This window comes from Aedes aegypti, chromosome 3 (genome assembly GCF_002204515.2).
Source record: "Aedes aegypti strain LVP_AGWG chromosome 3, AaegL5.0 Primary Assembly, whole genome shotgun sequence".
Lineage (NCBI taxonomy): Eukaryota > Metazoa > Arthropoda > Insecta > Diptera > Culicidae > Aedes > Aedes aegypti.
Window position 1 is genome coordinate 327,215,071 of NC_035109.1, and position 15,847 is coordinate 327,230,917.

The window sequence follows — 15,847 nt, forward strand, 5'->3', positions numbered from 1 at the left end:
ATAAAGTAAATTAGAAAAGCGTCTCTACAGGCCATGTGCTTAACTTAAAGAATGATTCTTAGCTCCTTAAAACAAGATTGTACTGAGTAATAAAACATCGCCCAAAACAGTACTCATACTTGTTGCTCATATTTTTCTACAATTCAAGAGCTATTCAAGAAGATTACATCTAACAGCCCAGCGTCAACTATAAAGCGGATTACATAGAAGGGCCTTTTACAAATCGTGTAATCAGGTGTGGGATGGAAGCTGTCAAAAAGTCGCGATTGACTCATACATTTTAAAACATCCATATAAAAAGGATGCAAATAAGTGGGAGAAGGTTTTGAACATGTTTTTTTTACGTTACGTAATAAGTCAACGCTCTCTGCTGAAGCCCCTAAACTTGTTAAAAACTTTCCCGAAGACTCTATACTTCTATAACGTGATGAACATACATAACATTAAAAAAATAAACTGTGAAAAAAAACGCCGACCACCAACCCTTTTTGCTTGGGAGTGTTCGCTCCGTGTTGCCGATTTAACCCGTATAGGCCTGAGTGAAAGCAACCTGACCTGACCTGACCCAGTGATCTACTGGAATAACTCCGGCCACATGAATGTTTCCGCGTTCCTCTGTCCACTTCTAGAAACTAGATATGTGTGCCAGCATACTGATAAAAAATCATTTGAATCCATTAAAAATTCGCTGAGCGGTAAGGGTTTTAGGTTGCTTTCACTCAGGCCTATACGGGTTAACAAGCATTACATCATGGGGCAAATATTTGTCGAACTTGAAAGTTAAACAACCATTGATCCGATCAAATTCGTGTTTTCGACAAAAACTATCGCAAATGTGTGTCCGAATTTTTCAAGGTACGACCAGATTTTTAGCGTTGCTCTAAAATTGTGTTTTTCGATGATACATGAAAACGCAACTATCTCCATACAGTAAGATTGAAATTCCCATACTAAACCTTAAGTCGACAAAACGGAACTTTAGTATATTCCATTATGTTTTTTGAATTTTTGCCTACTATAATTTGCAAGGCACGTTATCGATTTCGAATTTTTGCAAAACTGGCACAGCCTAGTGGTGCAACGTTTGCGAGGCACTTTTCCACATACCAACTTTCAAACATAGTTAGTCAACGGTAAATCCATAGGAAGGAAGACCATTTTGTGATTCTTCAAATGCGTGTCTGATACGAGCTTCAAAAAAGTATAATAGATATTCTTCCCCTTCGAGGCATCCGCACTTAATTTTGGAATCGCTGCAGTGTCGAGAATAGTTGACGAGTTTTCAGGATTTGATGAACTGCGTTGATAATCCTTGCAGGTAGTTCATGAGTTCGTATAACTTCCAATATGACATCAAACGACATATTATCGATAACACAAAAGAGAGTCATAGTTTGTTTTTCAGATTAGTAAGCAAAGGCTAGAACACTCAAACTGAAGCTCAAACCCGAAAGAATAGAAAAATATGACACTAAAGGCAGAAACACAATGTGAATGGGTTGATAATCTTGAAAACCAAACGTACGAAAGCAATCATAATTCAAATGAAATTAATTTACCGTAACAAAAACAAGTAGACATATTTTCATATCTAACGAAACTACATAAACATAATTTAAACCTCCAAAAAATCCCGTTAGGGAAAACATTAAACATTTCCCCTGGAGAACCTTTCAAAGATCCGCACCGGATAAGACCCTCCATGAAATTTCCAGTCTCATTCAGAATTACCGTTTCCTTCTTCCCACACAAACACGCGATAATTTAGCCGCAAGAACCTACTGCAAACAACGGTGACACGGCAAGAAAACATATCAAAACACAACTCGAACCATTTAGGCCCAGGCTTAAACTGACTCTGTGTTCCATAGTAGTAATCACACCATTAAGACCAAATCCGATTATATCATCACCAGCCAACATCATCATTATGATCATCATCACCACCGCCGCTGGAGAACTGGGGGCCGACCACCTCCATCACCGACCGGTCTGAAGCGCGATCAAAGACAAACAAACGCCTTCGAAGACAAACGTGAAAATAATCGACCGGCAACTACGCCGCAATTGGTTTTAAAATATAGTCCATGTGCGAATGTGCTACCCTTGCACGGTGATTCAATTTATTAAATTAAATGTCGATTAAAAACTCGAACTCTTATTCGCAGGGAAAATATGGATGTATTTGGGCTCAATTTATACATTTATTTTTTTGTCATATTCAAGCATTATTGAATTTTGTTCTCAAGTGTTTCTTGTTTTGGGTTGATAATTAATGTGATTATTTTCACAAAAACATTGGTAATTTTCTAATTTCTAAATAAAAATGGAATGGTGATTGTATGTCACGATTTAGCTTAAACACAATTCCAGGGATGCTATAATTTTAAGGTATGTTTTGTAACAAATACAACAGAAGTGATAATTGTTCAAATTTAGTTTGCATGCGTTTATTGAAACTTTTTATTTGATTCAGGCATACTTTATGTATCCACAAGAACAACTTCTCTGAAGATACCTTAACAGTTTGAGATGTCTTCAAATTCATAAACAGCACATACCAATTTTCATGGAAAATTTTGTGGACGGTCCAATAAAGTAAAACATAAAATCCAATGAATATGTTTGGAGTTTGGAGTTGAACTGTTAAGGAAGCCAGGAAAAATACTACCGGTCGGTTGAAACTACTTTAATTTTTGAGGTTGTGGCCGCCTTCGAACCACTGTGCCTTGGTTTGTCGGTGTCTACATTATTTTCAATTTTACCATCTCCCATCGATGTCCCACCTTTCTTTCAAATGAAATCATTTGCACAATAGAATTTGCCATTCATACGCATTTTGCTCACTTTTCTCAAGTTTGAATCATAGCGTCTGGCACGTTGAACTTCGCACATGTGTCGAATTTACTGCCAAAATAAAAGGCCGTGTCGGAAATAATTGCTATGCAGCTCACTGATGGATATACCTACTTGGAATCTTCTGTTCAGAATCTCCGAAACGTTCCAATCTAGAAAATCAAAATTCACTATGTGTGTTGCATTGCATGGCAATGAACTTTTAACAAAGAATCTAGAGAACATCTGCGAGGAAGGTTGTCATGTGCTATCAATCCTCCGATCTAAACGATTCATTAACTCCTAATTTCTCAAAGTCACACACTTATGATTCAAGCTGTAATTATGGCAATTACTGCGAACAAATCAACCATGTAATAAACCAATTGATGTCATTTATCCTAACCGTTACTGCCCTTCTTATGACCCACAGTAAGATTTTACAATCTTGATCCGCTCAAACAATGAACAAACGCGGTATTACCAGATATCATCATCTGGCAGAGCGTCTTCTAACGGCTTTGGCTGTCTTCGCCGAATCATTGCATGTCACCTCAAATCGGTCTTCAAGAACCGAGGGCATGATTCTTGCCCGCAACAGAGACGAGAATTCGGTATATTCATGAAAGAGGCACTTCCTAGAAAGATTACCCGCCTGCAATGATTGTCACGAGCATGGGATCCCCGATCAGAAGGAAGAAACAACATTATAATAGAATGTGTTCTCCTGAATAAAAATTCTAACATCAAATGAAACAAAAATATAACTAATCTTATTATTTACTTATAATTGGAATATAAAATAATTATAACAAATGATGTTATAAATGTGTTCCAAAGAACTTGAAAAGCTAAGAATAAAGACATCTAGATAGCAAAGCTATTTCATCTGATGTTGACAGAAATGTATTATAATCTTGTTATGTGACTCTGATCGGGTTAGGCTACCACGCACGCACATGATGATTCGAATAACGAATTGAAGAAAGTGTAGGGCAAAATGGTCCAAAATGCCACTTTAAGGATTTGTGTCGTTTTCTCCTAATGAGATTCACATTTTAACGCCATTCGAAGTCCTAACAGTAACTTTACAATATTTGCTAGCTACCATCATGAAAACATTTCCCAAATTTGAGTTTTTTAACGGGTTTAAATCGTGTAGAAAAGTTGGTTGAAAAATGGGGGTGGTTCAAAATGACCAAATGGATGGGGTAGAATGCCATTTAGTATGGAGAACTACTAGTTAGCAACCATGTTTCTCCATGAGTTTGCTCTGTGGTATGGAAACGCTTATTCCTTTATGAAATCATCGGAAAACCTTAATGTTTAGGCAAAAAAGGGAAAAATGTTGAATTTCACCGGAAAATTGAGAAAAAATCTATGAGTTTATGTCCAAGGGTTGTGGCGGCAACTCTTAGCTAAACATATTTTAACTTCGTTTGGCAAAGAATACAAATTGAAACGATCTAGGAATGATTAAATGACGTGGGCCATTTTACCCCATCAGTGCGTCTTGGACCATGTTCCCCTACACAACACACGCGCGGGTTGCGAATGGGAATTTTAATCCAATTATGGGACTGTTGAATGGCCGTTTACCTTTCATTGTCCAGCTTGTCAATGGCGAAGCGTGGTTCTTTATTGCAGCTTAACGGAAAGAGGCTGAGATGAGGGATACGCTCTTTGGAGTGTTTCCGTTATGTCGCCGGTCATCAAGATATCGTTTTGGTGAAGGGTGCTCGTTCAGATTATGATCGTAATGGACAATGATTATGTCAATTCGTTAAAAAATTAATAATAATTGACATGCTTTTCCTATTCACGATGCAACCCTCTTCATATACGTCACATGGTTATGTTCTGAATAATAGAACCTAGCTTGAGATGAAATTGAAATTAAGCTATTTATGGAATTTTCGAAAGCATAAATCCAGATATCTAAATAGTTCAAAATAATAATAAAAATTCGAGCAATGATGTCATAATTATAATAGGCGATGGTAAAGCTATATCTGCATTAAAGTAAAATTTGATATAATACTAGCAAATTTTGTTAAAAATTGAATGTACAACTTTGATTGGGAATCGCTATTTCAGGGTTTGAATTTTGAGAAAAATTGAGAGTATCTCTCACTCACTTATCGATCTCTGCAACAATCATAATCCACAGCATATCATGAGAATCTGTTTATCATCTTCCGCTACAGCTCTGATTAGATCTGGGGGATAACATTGTATGATAAAACTCATCTAAACAATTTACAAACCTGGGGGACAATATTGCTATCAGATGTTTTGGGATTGTTTATCATATATCTGTAAAATAAAACACTTATTCCCAATGGTAAATAAGCTAGAGAAATAAGTTTTATCTTTGCTCTCTCTTTGAGGCTCTTATTCGCTGCTGTTATTTATCAAGCTCGTTACAACTTGCGAAATATTGCTGATCACGGACAGATACAGATGTGATTTTTTTCTTCGCCTGTTTTGATCTTGATCCTAATTCAAATGAGAACAAATTCTGCAACTTCTGTCTCCAGGATATAGCGTTGATTTGAATTTCCCGGACGCTTCGAATCCCGGACCCCGGATATAACTCACCCAAAAACCAATATATCGGCAACTTTCATGCATGTTGCATGTGGAAGACACCGTAAAAAAGGCCACTGTCAGGCTTTCGAAGCGTCCGGCAATTCGAAGCAGCATAAAATATGGAGTTTTTAGAGATCCCTACAGAAATTATCTCAAAGATTTCCCCAAGTAACGGTTACAATTGTGTTTAGGCCTACCAGCTTATTTTTACCCATTGGTAAGGGGCTTGGTGGTCTAGTGGCTAGCGCTTCTGTTTGGTTAGCAGAAGGTAATGGATTCAATCTCAGGCCCCATCCGTTGGTAGTATAAGCTGTATCTATCGATATCTTTCACTCTTCCATCTTTCCTTCCTTCCATGCTCATTCGTATGTTCTAGCAATCGCTAGATCAAGAAAAGGGTGTTATACCGTTTCTCTCTCTTGCGACTTACATACTTCTTCAGTGTCGAATGCTCGACTTTTTTTCTTTTGCAAAAGAAAGTGTTAAAGTTCAATTAGTAGTTTTCTTTAAACATACTCTAATAATCTCTTCCATAAATAAAAAAAAGTGTATCCAAAAGATATGCCGAACATTCTGAAATTTATTGGAGGATCTACGCAACGGTTCGTTCAGAGTTTCCTTCAGAACTTTTACATACAAAGGAAGGAAGTGACGTTTCAAGTAATACTGTTTCATATGGTATGCCCTCTTCAACATCTAATCCAATTTCTCTCGCCGTTCCCTTACGGTACCTATCCATCTAGTATTCATTGCTTTCTTCTCCATGCTCCCTCTTACTTCGAGCAAAATAGACCGATATGCCGATAAACAATTTCAAATTTCCTTCAGAACTTTTTTAGGGATTGCTTGCGAAATTCATCAAATAATTCCTGTCAATTCACCTTCAGGAGAATGTTTTACTAGAACATCTGGAAGAAATATTGAAAATTTTTTGGAGATATTCTTAAAGTACTCAGTGGAGGAATTCAAATTGGAAAGCATGAGTATGATTGATCCCTCGCAGTTTCCGCTTTTTTATCGCAAGAAAAGCTGTACTTACACAGGGACTTAACAGACGCTACTCAGGATCAGTAGCATCATTGATGTGTAAGTATTGGTGCTGTCATTATTGTGACAAATAATAACGGCATCGGCTACGTCCGAATGTAGGTCAATTTGCGGTTGGGAGGGAAATGTTGACTTGTTACTCGCTTAATGGAAGCCGATGAGTCCACTGCATCTCCACAAGAAAACACTGGGAGTTTGAAAATGGGAAAGAATTGTTTGGTGAAGTTTCCTAAAGATGTCAATAGAAGAATTGCTGGCCGAATATTCATAGCGGCTTCGAATCATCTGAGCAATTATTGGTGATAAGCAAGACATTTTTGAATCGATTCCCCAATATACTCACGAGAATTTGGGGAATAAGTCGTCACTAGGTTTCCTGCACACATTAAATAAATCGCAGCATCCTGTGAAATAAATCACCGAAATTGAACTGTAAACAACAAAATTACAGATTTTCCTGTGAAAGCTACTATTTTACCGACAAAATCCGTGAAATCAACTATTTTACCGGAGAAACTCCGTGAAATAAACAATTTTACTGTAACCCTGTGAAATACAAACGCACAGTTCGGTTACAGCATTATTTTCACCGAATTTCTGTGAAATCGTGTGACAGTCGCTCTGGCAGGCATGAGCTTCCTTTTGTAGCAGTTTTTACACACCACTAACAAGCAGTGTAAGCTGGCTTAGTGGTAGAAAGCCTACTTCCTGATCGGTAGGTCAGGAGTTCGATCCCCGGTCTGAGCCATTTTCTTCTTTTTCTTTATAATTTCGTTCAAAGATTTTACAGATTGTTCGGTGATTTTTCACCGAAGCTTCAGCTGTTGCGCTTACGGTGAAATTTCACCGTAATCCGTATTTTTTTTAAGTGTGTGGAGAAAACATCATGTGGAACAACTCAGGAATCAATTATGTAATATCTTCAGGAATCACTGGAAAAATCTTCGGTGGAGTTGGTGGTAGAAATGGTTGAAGAACTCAAATGGAATGTTTGAAGCATTTATGAACAGAAGCATGCAAAAAGGGTTCAATGGAGGAATTTTTAAAGTTATTTTCTGAAAAACTCTGGATGTACTATTGATTGTTACCTGCTTATTAGCTCTGTGTTGTCCTTTGAGCACTTCCATGTTATTAAATGAGAGCTTTCTTTATTATTACAATATTGTACCATACTAGTCGATCGATGTACAGAAAACCGATTACGATTTCATTGATAAATTAAAAATATATTGCAAGTACAAGGTGTCCAGTTTATAAAATGAACAGTCCTTAGAATTAGACTCCGGAATAGCTGAAAAACGGGAGAAAACTAATGTTTTATTTTGTATAAGCAAATTTAAAGGAAGAAATATTATAACGAATTTCTAGAGGAAATCTTGCGGGAATTACAAGTAATGGAATGTTTAAAAATTCCTCAAAGAGGGATTAAAAGCTACTCACCAAGAGATATTTTGTGGGAATTTTGTAGAAATATTTCAAGAATGTGTAAACGAAAATCTCAGGATATCTTAAGAATAATCCTTATCAATTCATGGGGAAATCATCAGAGTACTTCTTCAAAAGATTTGTAGAACAATTTATGCAGAAAACCTATAGAATAACACCAGAGTCTAAAGAATGATCTTCAATTCAATTATTTTGGAAATCTATGGATGCCTCCCATGTAACAATTAGAATCTGTCGAAAAATTATTACTGTAATGTTTGAAGAAATTCCCATGAGAGGCATCTTGAAACACGTTCAATAACTGATGAAATTTATGTTGAATTGCTGAAGTAAGCCAAATTCTCGGTTGATGTGTTGATCTCAGAAAGATGTTTGCACTTCAGTAGGAGTTATTTGAAGGTTTCCTGGGTGAGCTCCCAAAGAAATTATACTTATCGGAAATTATGTCAGGAACTTTTCCAAATGTGTATTAAAAACTTGTGAAGGATTTTCATAAAAAAGACACTCCCAAGTAATAGCATCACAAATTTCGCATGAATTCCTCTTAGAAAATGGAACCCTCACCATTTGGCCACTGGCCAGCATTGAAAAATAACACAGCGTAACAAAAATGACATTTTTTGCATGTCTCAAGGATAAAATAATGTGTCTCTAGTAGATTTGGCATTCCTGTGTCTGATGATTCAGAAATTCAGAAATGTTTCACCACATCACAATTTTTAGCTACAGGTAGCCAGAGTTGTATAAAACACTGTTTTCATTGATGTTCACATTAAATTTAAAGTAGGACTCATCATTTTTTTTGTGATCTTATCCACCAAGCATACAAAATATGACTTTAACTTTCATTTCAGATTTAGTTTGGTTGAAATTGTACGATTAAATATAGATTAAATCGATTTTACCAACATGCTTGCAGTCTCCATACAAAAATCTTAGTTTCTGTTATATGGCAAAATACAATACTTTTCGAAACCATCAAAAAATAACTTTTGGGCATCGAAAGTATTATGAACATTGTTAATAATAGTTGTTATACACATGAAATATGAATTCTGTGGCAATTTAAACAAATAAATTGCCATACAAGCTGGCAAATTTGCATGCAAGTTGGCTGAAATACTCAAATTTTGTAGCCAATATCTCAAAAACTAGACGTGCATTGATATTTTTGAAAACGGCAATGGTTTGAGCAACCCTTAATTTAGTAAATAGCAGTATTTTGGTGCTTGGGACAAAAACGTGTTCCGCAGTGTAATAAGCCGTTAAGTACCGGTCTATAACACTGAAAATAAAGCGTTTTTCAAAAGTTTTACATTTCTGGTGCACATGACTGTTATTGTTATTATTTATTAGCGACACTTTACCATTCGTATGGCATTCGTGTCGGGACTATTTTATAGTAATCAACTAAAAAAGGATTTGATTATATAAATCCTAAGTTTAGAAGCCATACCTGACAATAAGAATAATCAAACTCAGATTATTTATTCTTATTTTCTTATGTTGTTCTGGGAATGGTTTACAAGTTTAGTCAAAATATTGTTATTATATTTAGTATTTCTTCGGGCACAGTCCCATTCTCTATTCATGGTAGCATAAATGCCTTGGTCTGTTTCTGTTGTCCATGTGAGCTGTAAAATGCAACAAATCCCTCTTAAGCTCAAGTCCTAGCAGTGCGCGAACGAAATCTGATACCGTGGCGGTTGGCCACCTTCTAACTGTAGCTGTTGGCAAAACGCACTCCGCAGTTTTGAGCTTAGTTCTCACACATTCTATGCTATTTTCTGTAAGGAGACTGGTAGGTATAGTAGGTATCAACCCATTAATCTATCGTTTTGAGACACAGCCGGCCGTTTGTGGCCACAACGACAGCCCCTACCCAAAGGGGGTGATATGTGGCTTGGATGAGGTGGCGGCTTTATATTTGATTCATGCTCTCCCCGTGCACACTAACGGTATTCTCAGTCGGCTTCTCAACAGTTGAGACTCGAGAGCTTTTCCCGCCTTTATAGGTTTTATTAGATTCACATCTATTCAAACGTTCGCGCACACCTCGCACTTGGGCGTCCCACGCAAAATTTTATCAATTTATTGGAAACATTGTGCGACTTGGTGGCGAAGTCTCGGCAGTAGTCTTCTGCATTTCCCCTGTTGGGGGATTGGATTTGTGGATTTGCTGTTTTAGAGTTTCGATTCACCACAATATAGTGTATGGTGGTTCACATTGGGAGTGGAAAGGTAAAATATGGTATTGGACAGAATTAAAAATATTCACCTGCTTAGTTCGGTACTTCAAGGGTGGGGCTCGTACCATCCTTTTGTTTATTTGGTTGAAAATTTTCTCTCAAGATTCAACGAACAACACAAATTATTGATTAATTATTATTAATCTATACAGTACATAAAGAATATAGCGGCTGACCAGAAACATGTTTGAAAAACTCGTTAGTCAATAAAAGGGATGCAGTTTCTGCCAAATTTTTAAAATCGAATGACAATTTGAATCCTTTACAAACTTGTTTATCTTGTCAAATTGGACAATTTTGCAGAAGTGTGTACTCTAAATACACGGATTTAATTTTTTTTACACATCCTAAAGTTTGTCTTTTTTTATGAAATTTGATGTTAGAGATATCTAACTCAAATAATTGTTTGTAAAAAGCAGTGATCTTCTATCTGGGTCGGTTTCGAACTGTTTATAAGATTCCAAAAATCCAAATTTATTGTACATTACTAGGGGACGAGGTCCAAGCCTCCAGATTTGACCGTTGTATATGGAATACGGCGAATGCCTAATTTATTCTGTCCAGTACTGCAGATAAAAGTTGTCTTCAGCAAAGTTGTTGTAAACCAGATTTTCTGCAAGTTATTTTGAAGAGTGCAACTACACATAACCCCAAGTAAAAACTTATCCCTCTGAAACCCTTTGGAAAATGACTGTAATTAATTCACTACAGGTAAATTTTCAAGTTATTTGTGATTCTTCAGAGTCTTAATATTGAGCATTTTGTATGGAAAAACAGCATTTGGTCGTTAACTTTTGTCACTGACTGTATGCTAGGATGGAAAATTCCATAACAACTGAGCGTAGAGTAAGGTGGGGCATAAGTTCGACCTTAGAGAAATAATCCATATTTTCAGTAAAACTGTAGCTGTTGAAAAGAAATAAATATCGCACAGTGAACTTTTATCACATTGCCCACAATTTTGCTGAACTCATTTTTAATTATAATAGTTTGAAAATGATTGTCTTAAACGAATTATTTCTTCACCGGTGGGGCAAAAGTTCTAATCCATTATTGTGGAGCAAAAGTTCACCGACCATAATAAAAAATATAGATATTTTCATGATATACATATTTTATACCATTTATATTTCTATTAAAATGATATCCAAAACAGTGTTAATTGTAATAAACCCAAAAACAGAAACAAACAAACAAACAGATTTCAAAAACTGTATGTACAAAAACTTAAATTTCTTTTTTGGCAAATTGACTTTTGACCACCTTTTTTAAATTCTGTGTCTCTGTGAGGCGGCAAGAAGCAGATCCCAGTGGGACTCTCGGCAGTATATGTGTGAGACACTTTTCTCTTGGAGGTATCCGATTTCCAGCGGGGTTGATGAGCGCTGGTTCCTGGGAGACTCCTATTGCATGATAGGAATCCGACAGGAGCGATTTCTTCGTGTGTTAGGGGTTCACACGAGAGGGCCATTGGCCCTCAATATGTTTTTGAAACAGGGGCCCAGATAGCCGTAGCGGTAAACGCGCAGCTATTCAGCATGACCATGCTGAGGGTCATGGGTTCGAATCCCACTGGTCGAGGATCTTTTCGTAAAGGAAATTTTCTCGATTCCCAGGGCATAGAAATATGTTCGTACCTGCCACACGATATACACTTGCAAAAATGGTCAATCGGCAAAGAAAGCTCTCAGTTAATAACTGTGGAAGTGCTCATAAGAACACTAATCTGAGAAGCAGGCTTTGTCCTAGTTGGGACGTAACGCCAGAAAGAAGAAGAATGTTTTTGAAACAAAGGAATCACATGAATTTGTTCAAATGTTTCTAGTTCTTGCCAAAAATATAATGCTTACAAAATCATGGATCAATTAGAAACAATTATAGCAACAACAAATGATTTTCTTTCGTAAATTGTAAATTAAAATTAATTTAGTTTTGGCAAATACGTATAATCATATAAATAAAAAACAATTATGCCTTTCAAAACATGTTTGTATTTCAGAAGGAAATCAAGATTATTCATATTTTATAATCATCGTATTGTCGCAAATCGAGGACCAGAAGAGACTTCAAGAGAAAGTACGAAAAAAAATTATATGTATTTGGAGCGAAAACAAAATTTTGCGTATTTAAGGGTTAATATCCTGACTACGACTATGGCTTATAAAGCGTCGTAATAGAGAAATCTCGATTACTTTTTCAAATCGACGTAAGTAACTTTCATATGGTTTTGAGAAAATTAATTCAGAAGAATCACAACCTGTCTTTTAAAACTGTTTTAAAATTAATCAACTTTTTAATTTTTTTTTCGCCGTGTACATCGCTTAAATTTTGCATACATTAAGCTCGCGTTCAAAAACTATGAAGTTCCTGTTATTTCCCACAAAAAATAATATTACAAAATGATAAGCCGATTTATTCAGTTACTTTCGACGTTTTTCTACCAGTGTAAAATCGGCTCAAGTAGTGTTTTGTTTTGATTCGTGGTTAAGTCACTTTGTCTCTCCATACAGCGGGGCGGCGAAAGTAGTGATTAGGTTGCGAAAGTTGAGAATCTTACTTTCGTCGTTTTGTAAATCCGGAAATTAAACGTTTTAAAAGTGAAAAATCGAGTTGGTTCAGAGCGCAACGTGTAGAATTTCGTCTGCGAAACACGTAGAATCGATAAAGTAAGTTTGTATACTTTTTTGACTTGAGTCTGTTAGAATAAGTTTTCGAGAAATAGCCTTTTACTTCTACCGATCACGCATTCGCTTCCTGGTTCTTGTGCCCGGACTCCGTTTGTGGAGTTGTTGTGGTTTCTTGATCGGTTCAGTTCAAAGATTGCTCGCTTACTATTGCGGCTTATTAATGCTATACACTTTTCTCAGAGACAGAGCAGCGGAAGAGAGGGGGGCTTTCCCATTCAATTATACGGCGGAGGGGATCTGCACTGCATTACACTGCACTGGGAGAGCTAGCAGAACCGTTGAAGGTGGTAAACGGTTCGATAAGAATCGTAAACAAGCCGCCGAAGTAGGGCGAAAGAAGCCATTTAGAAATGCGTTAAACTGTGAATGTTGTTGTTTACGGGCTGGGAAATTGATTGCCCCACGAAGAATGAGGAAGCCCCTGATCGGTTTTGTGTTATAGGTGATGCCCCATTTTCAGCGAAAGAAAAGGTATCGTAAAAAAGGGGAGCTTTGATAATGTGATAACACAATATACAAGCTCAACCAAGTATGTCCTACCGAAATTCTTATGATTGGTTACATTTCATTTTTCACTTCTTCACATGAAATTTACGCCAGTTCTTTCGCAGTGTGTAGGATAACAGTACTGGTTTTAAGAATGTCAAACCAGAATAATTGAAACAGAATTCAGTAATATTCAGATTTTCTTCCGCAAAACTATCAAGTTACCCCATTTTACGGTACCGTGTTATTGTGCTCTGATTTATCGACACATTTCATGCAAACGAGGGAGGCACGTCTTAATCTATCAAATCCCTATCTTACCTTTGATGGCGACCGACTCCGGGAGCACTTTGTAGCCGAAGATGGCGTGAAGATTCTTGAACTCGCAGTATCCGGACACGGCCATACAGCCGGCGAAGAAGGTCACGTGCCACAGGTATGTGAAGCACACGGCAAACCCACTGTAGGTGCAGAAGATACGCACCGACGGGAACGGACTGGCAATTCCGATCCAGAACGAGATCATGTCGGTCAGCGAGGTGATGGTGATCGATACGGCCGCCTCGGACATCATGTGACCCATGCGCTCCGGCACCGACAGCTTCACCGAGGTGCGTCGCCAGGCAGCGAGCATGACGAACGTGTCGTCGATACCGATTCCTGGAAGAGAGGGAGAGTCCGGGAAGAAGGTTGTATGATTAGTATGTAACTCGACTTGTTATAATGATCTTATATGAAGTGGTTTGATGATAATTGAGGGGCTTAAATGTATAAAGCTAAATTTTGCAAGCTTGTGACCAAATAATCGATGGAAATAATTAGGATTTCAACATTCTTATCAGAACTATGCCAAAATGCAATTTTATTATTATTACTTTTATTAACGAGGCTTTCAGCCTGAGGCTTGTTCATCTCGGCTGACGAAGAAAATGTAATTGTCTTGGCTGCTAGGGACAGGTATCTTCAAAAGATCATAAATAGTAAAAGTAATAATAAATATCCACAGCATTCCATCCCACTTAGAAAGTGTGATTTATACTTATTTAACCCGTATACTGCCCATAACTGCATATTTGTAACATTCGACAAAAGTAGGCATTGAGTAAATGGAGCACCAAGTATGCATTTTATGGCAGTATGGGAAGTAACTAAAATTTCTAAAAATTACCAGGAACTCAAAAGTATTCATTTGCGGTTAAAAATGTGTACAGCTCATATAGTATATTGGGTGAATAGTTAGAAAATAATTCTGATAGAAATTTCTTTGCTAGTACATTACGAGGCTTATGCATAATCTCAATGTGACTGTTATGCGGTTACAGATACCAATGTGACAAAACAACTTGGTATTTTTTTCGAATTTTCTAGAACAAAATCAAAGTTTTTAGTCAGTTAATCGAAAGTATATATCATTTGATGACTCTTCACGGTATTAACACGAAATTGTCAAAAATGTCGAATGTGACTGATATGCAGTTATGGGCAGTATAGGCCTGAGTGAAAGCAAAAATATTGAAACCCTCACCGCTCAGAAAATGCTTAACGGATTCAAATGATTTTTTGTCAGTATACTGGCCCACATATCTAGTTTCTAGAAGTGGCCAGAGGAACTCGGAAATATTCCTGTGGCCGGAGTTATTCTGGTGGGTCTCTGGGTCAAGTCGGGTAAAAAAGGGCTTTTTTTTGGGACATGCCAAGTTACCTTATTTTATTTGCAATGACAATCATTTTAATTGCATAATCGATTATTATAAGATTTGATATTCAACATTATAAATGAAGGGTTTTGCACCGTTCAAAATATACCGGATGTGGCCATTCGGACGTAATGCCCAGAAGAGCCGACTATAGATTTGTTGGATACTAAACCGTTTCAATGCTCGAAAAGTAGAAATCAAACATAATTGTGAACTAAAATGTGTTCCCACAAGCTTGACACAGATGTTCAGATACAAATTGGCCACTTTATCTTAAGTTTGAGGCGTCCCGGGTCCCGAAAATGGTCATTTGTAGGATTAATCAGATGAAAAACTCATAGTTATCCAATTCAATCGTTTCTCAAAAGGTTTACACTGATGCGATTTTCTTAAAATTCCGTCATATAGTGACCACATTATAATAGATCCCGGAAATTATCTGTGGCTTGAAATTTGCCTACCTCCAGGTACACAAACGCACAGTACCCTTGTCGCCCGACCCGAACCAGTGATCCACCGAAATAACTCCAACCACAGGAATATTTCCGCTACTAGATATGTGTGCCAGTATACTGACAAAAAATCATTTGAATCCATTAAGAATTCGCTGAGCGATGAGGGTTTTAGAATTTTTGCTTTCACTCAGGCCTATACGGGTTAACAGAACATTCATTTGTCCAAAAACAACAAGCTACACATGTGATTAACAACGGTTTTTAAGGCGTTATTATAAATTAGACGAAATTTCAATCTAGATCTTTAGTGTTTTTCTAGTGAAACCTTCTGTGGAACACTGAAGAATTTCTTT

The 15,847-nt window shown here is 37.0% G+C and overlaps 1 protein-coding gene across 1 annotated transcript in view; it reads right to left on the reverse strand.

Annotated features, from left to right (window-relative positions):
* LOC5569794 (patched domain-containing protein 3) overlaps positions 1-15,847 on the reverse strand; it is a 324,648-nt gene that overhangs the window by 64,029 nt on the left and 244,772 nt on the right. The window contains exon 7 of the mRNA XM_021848595.1: positions 13,664-14,002. Within this exon, the coding sequence (XP_021704287.1) occupies positions 13,664-14,002 (339 nt within the window). The remainder of the gene's footprint in view (positions 1-13,663; positions 14,003-15,847) is intronic.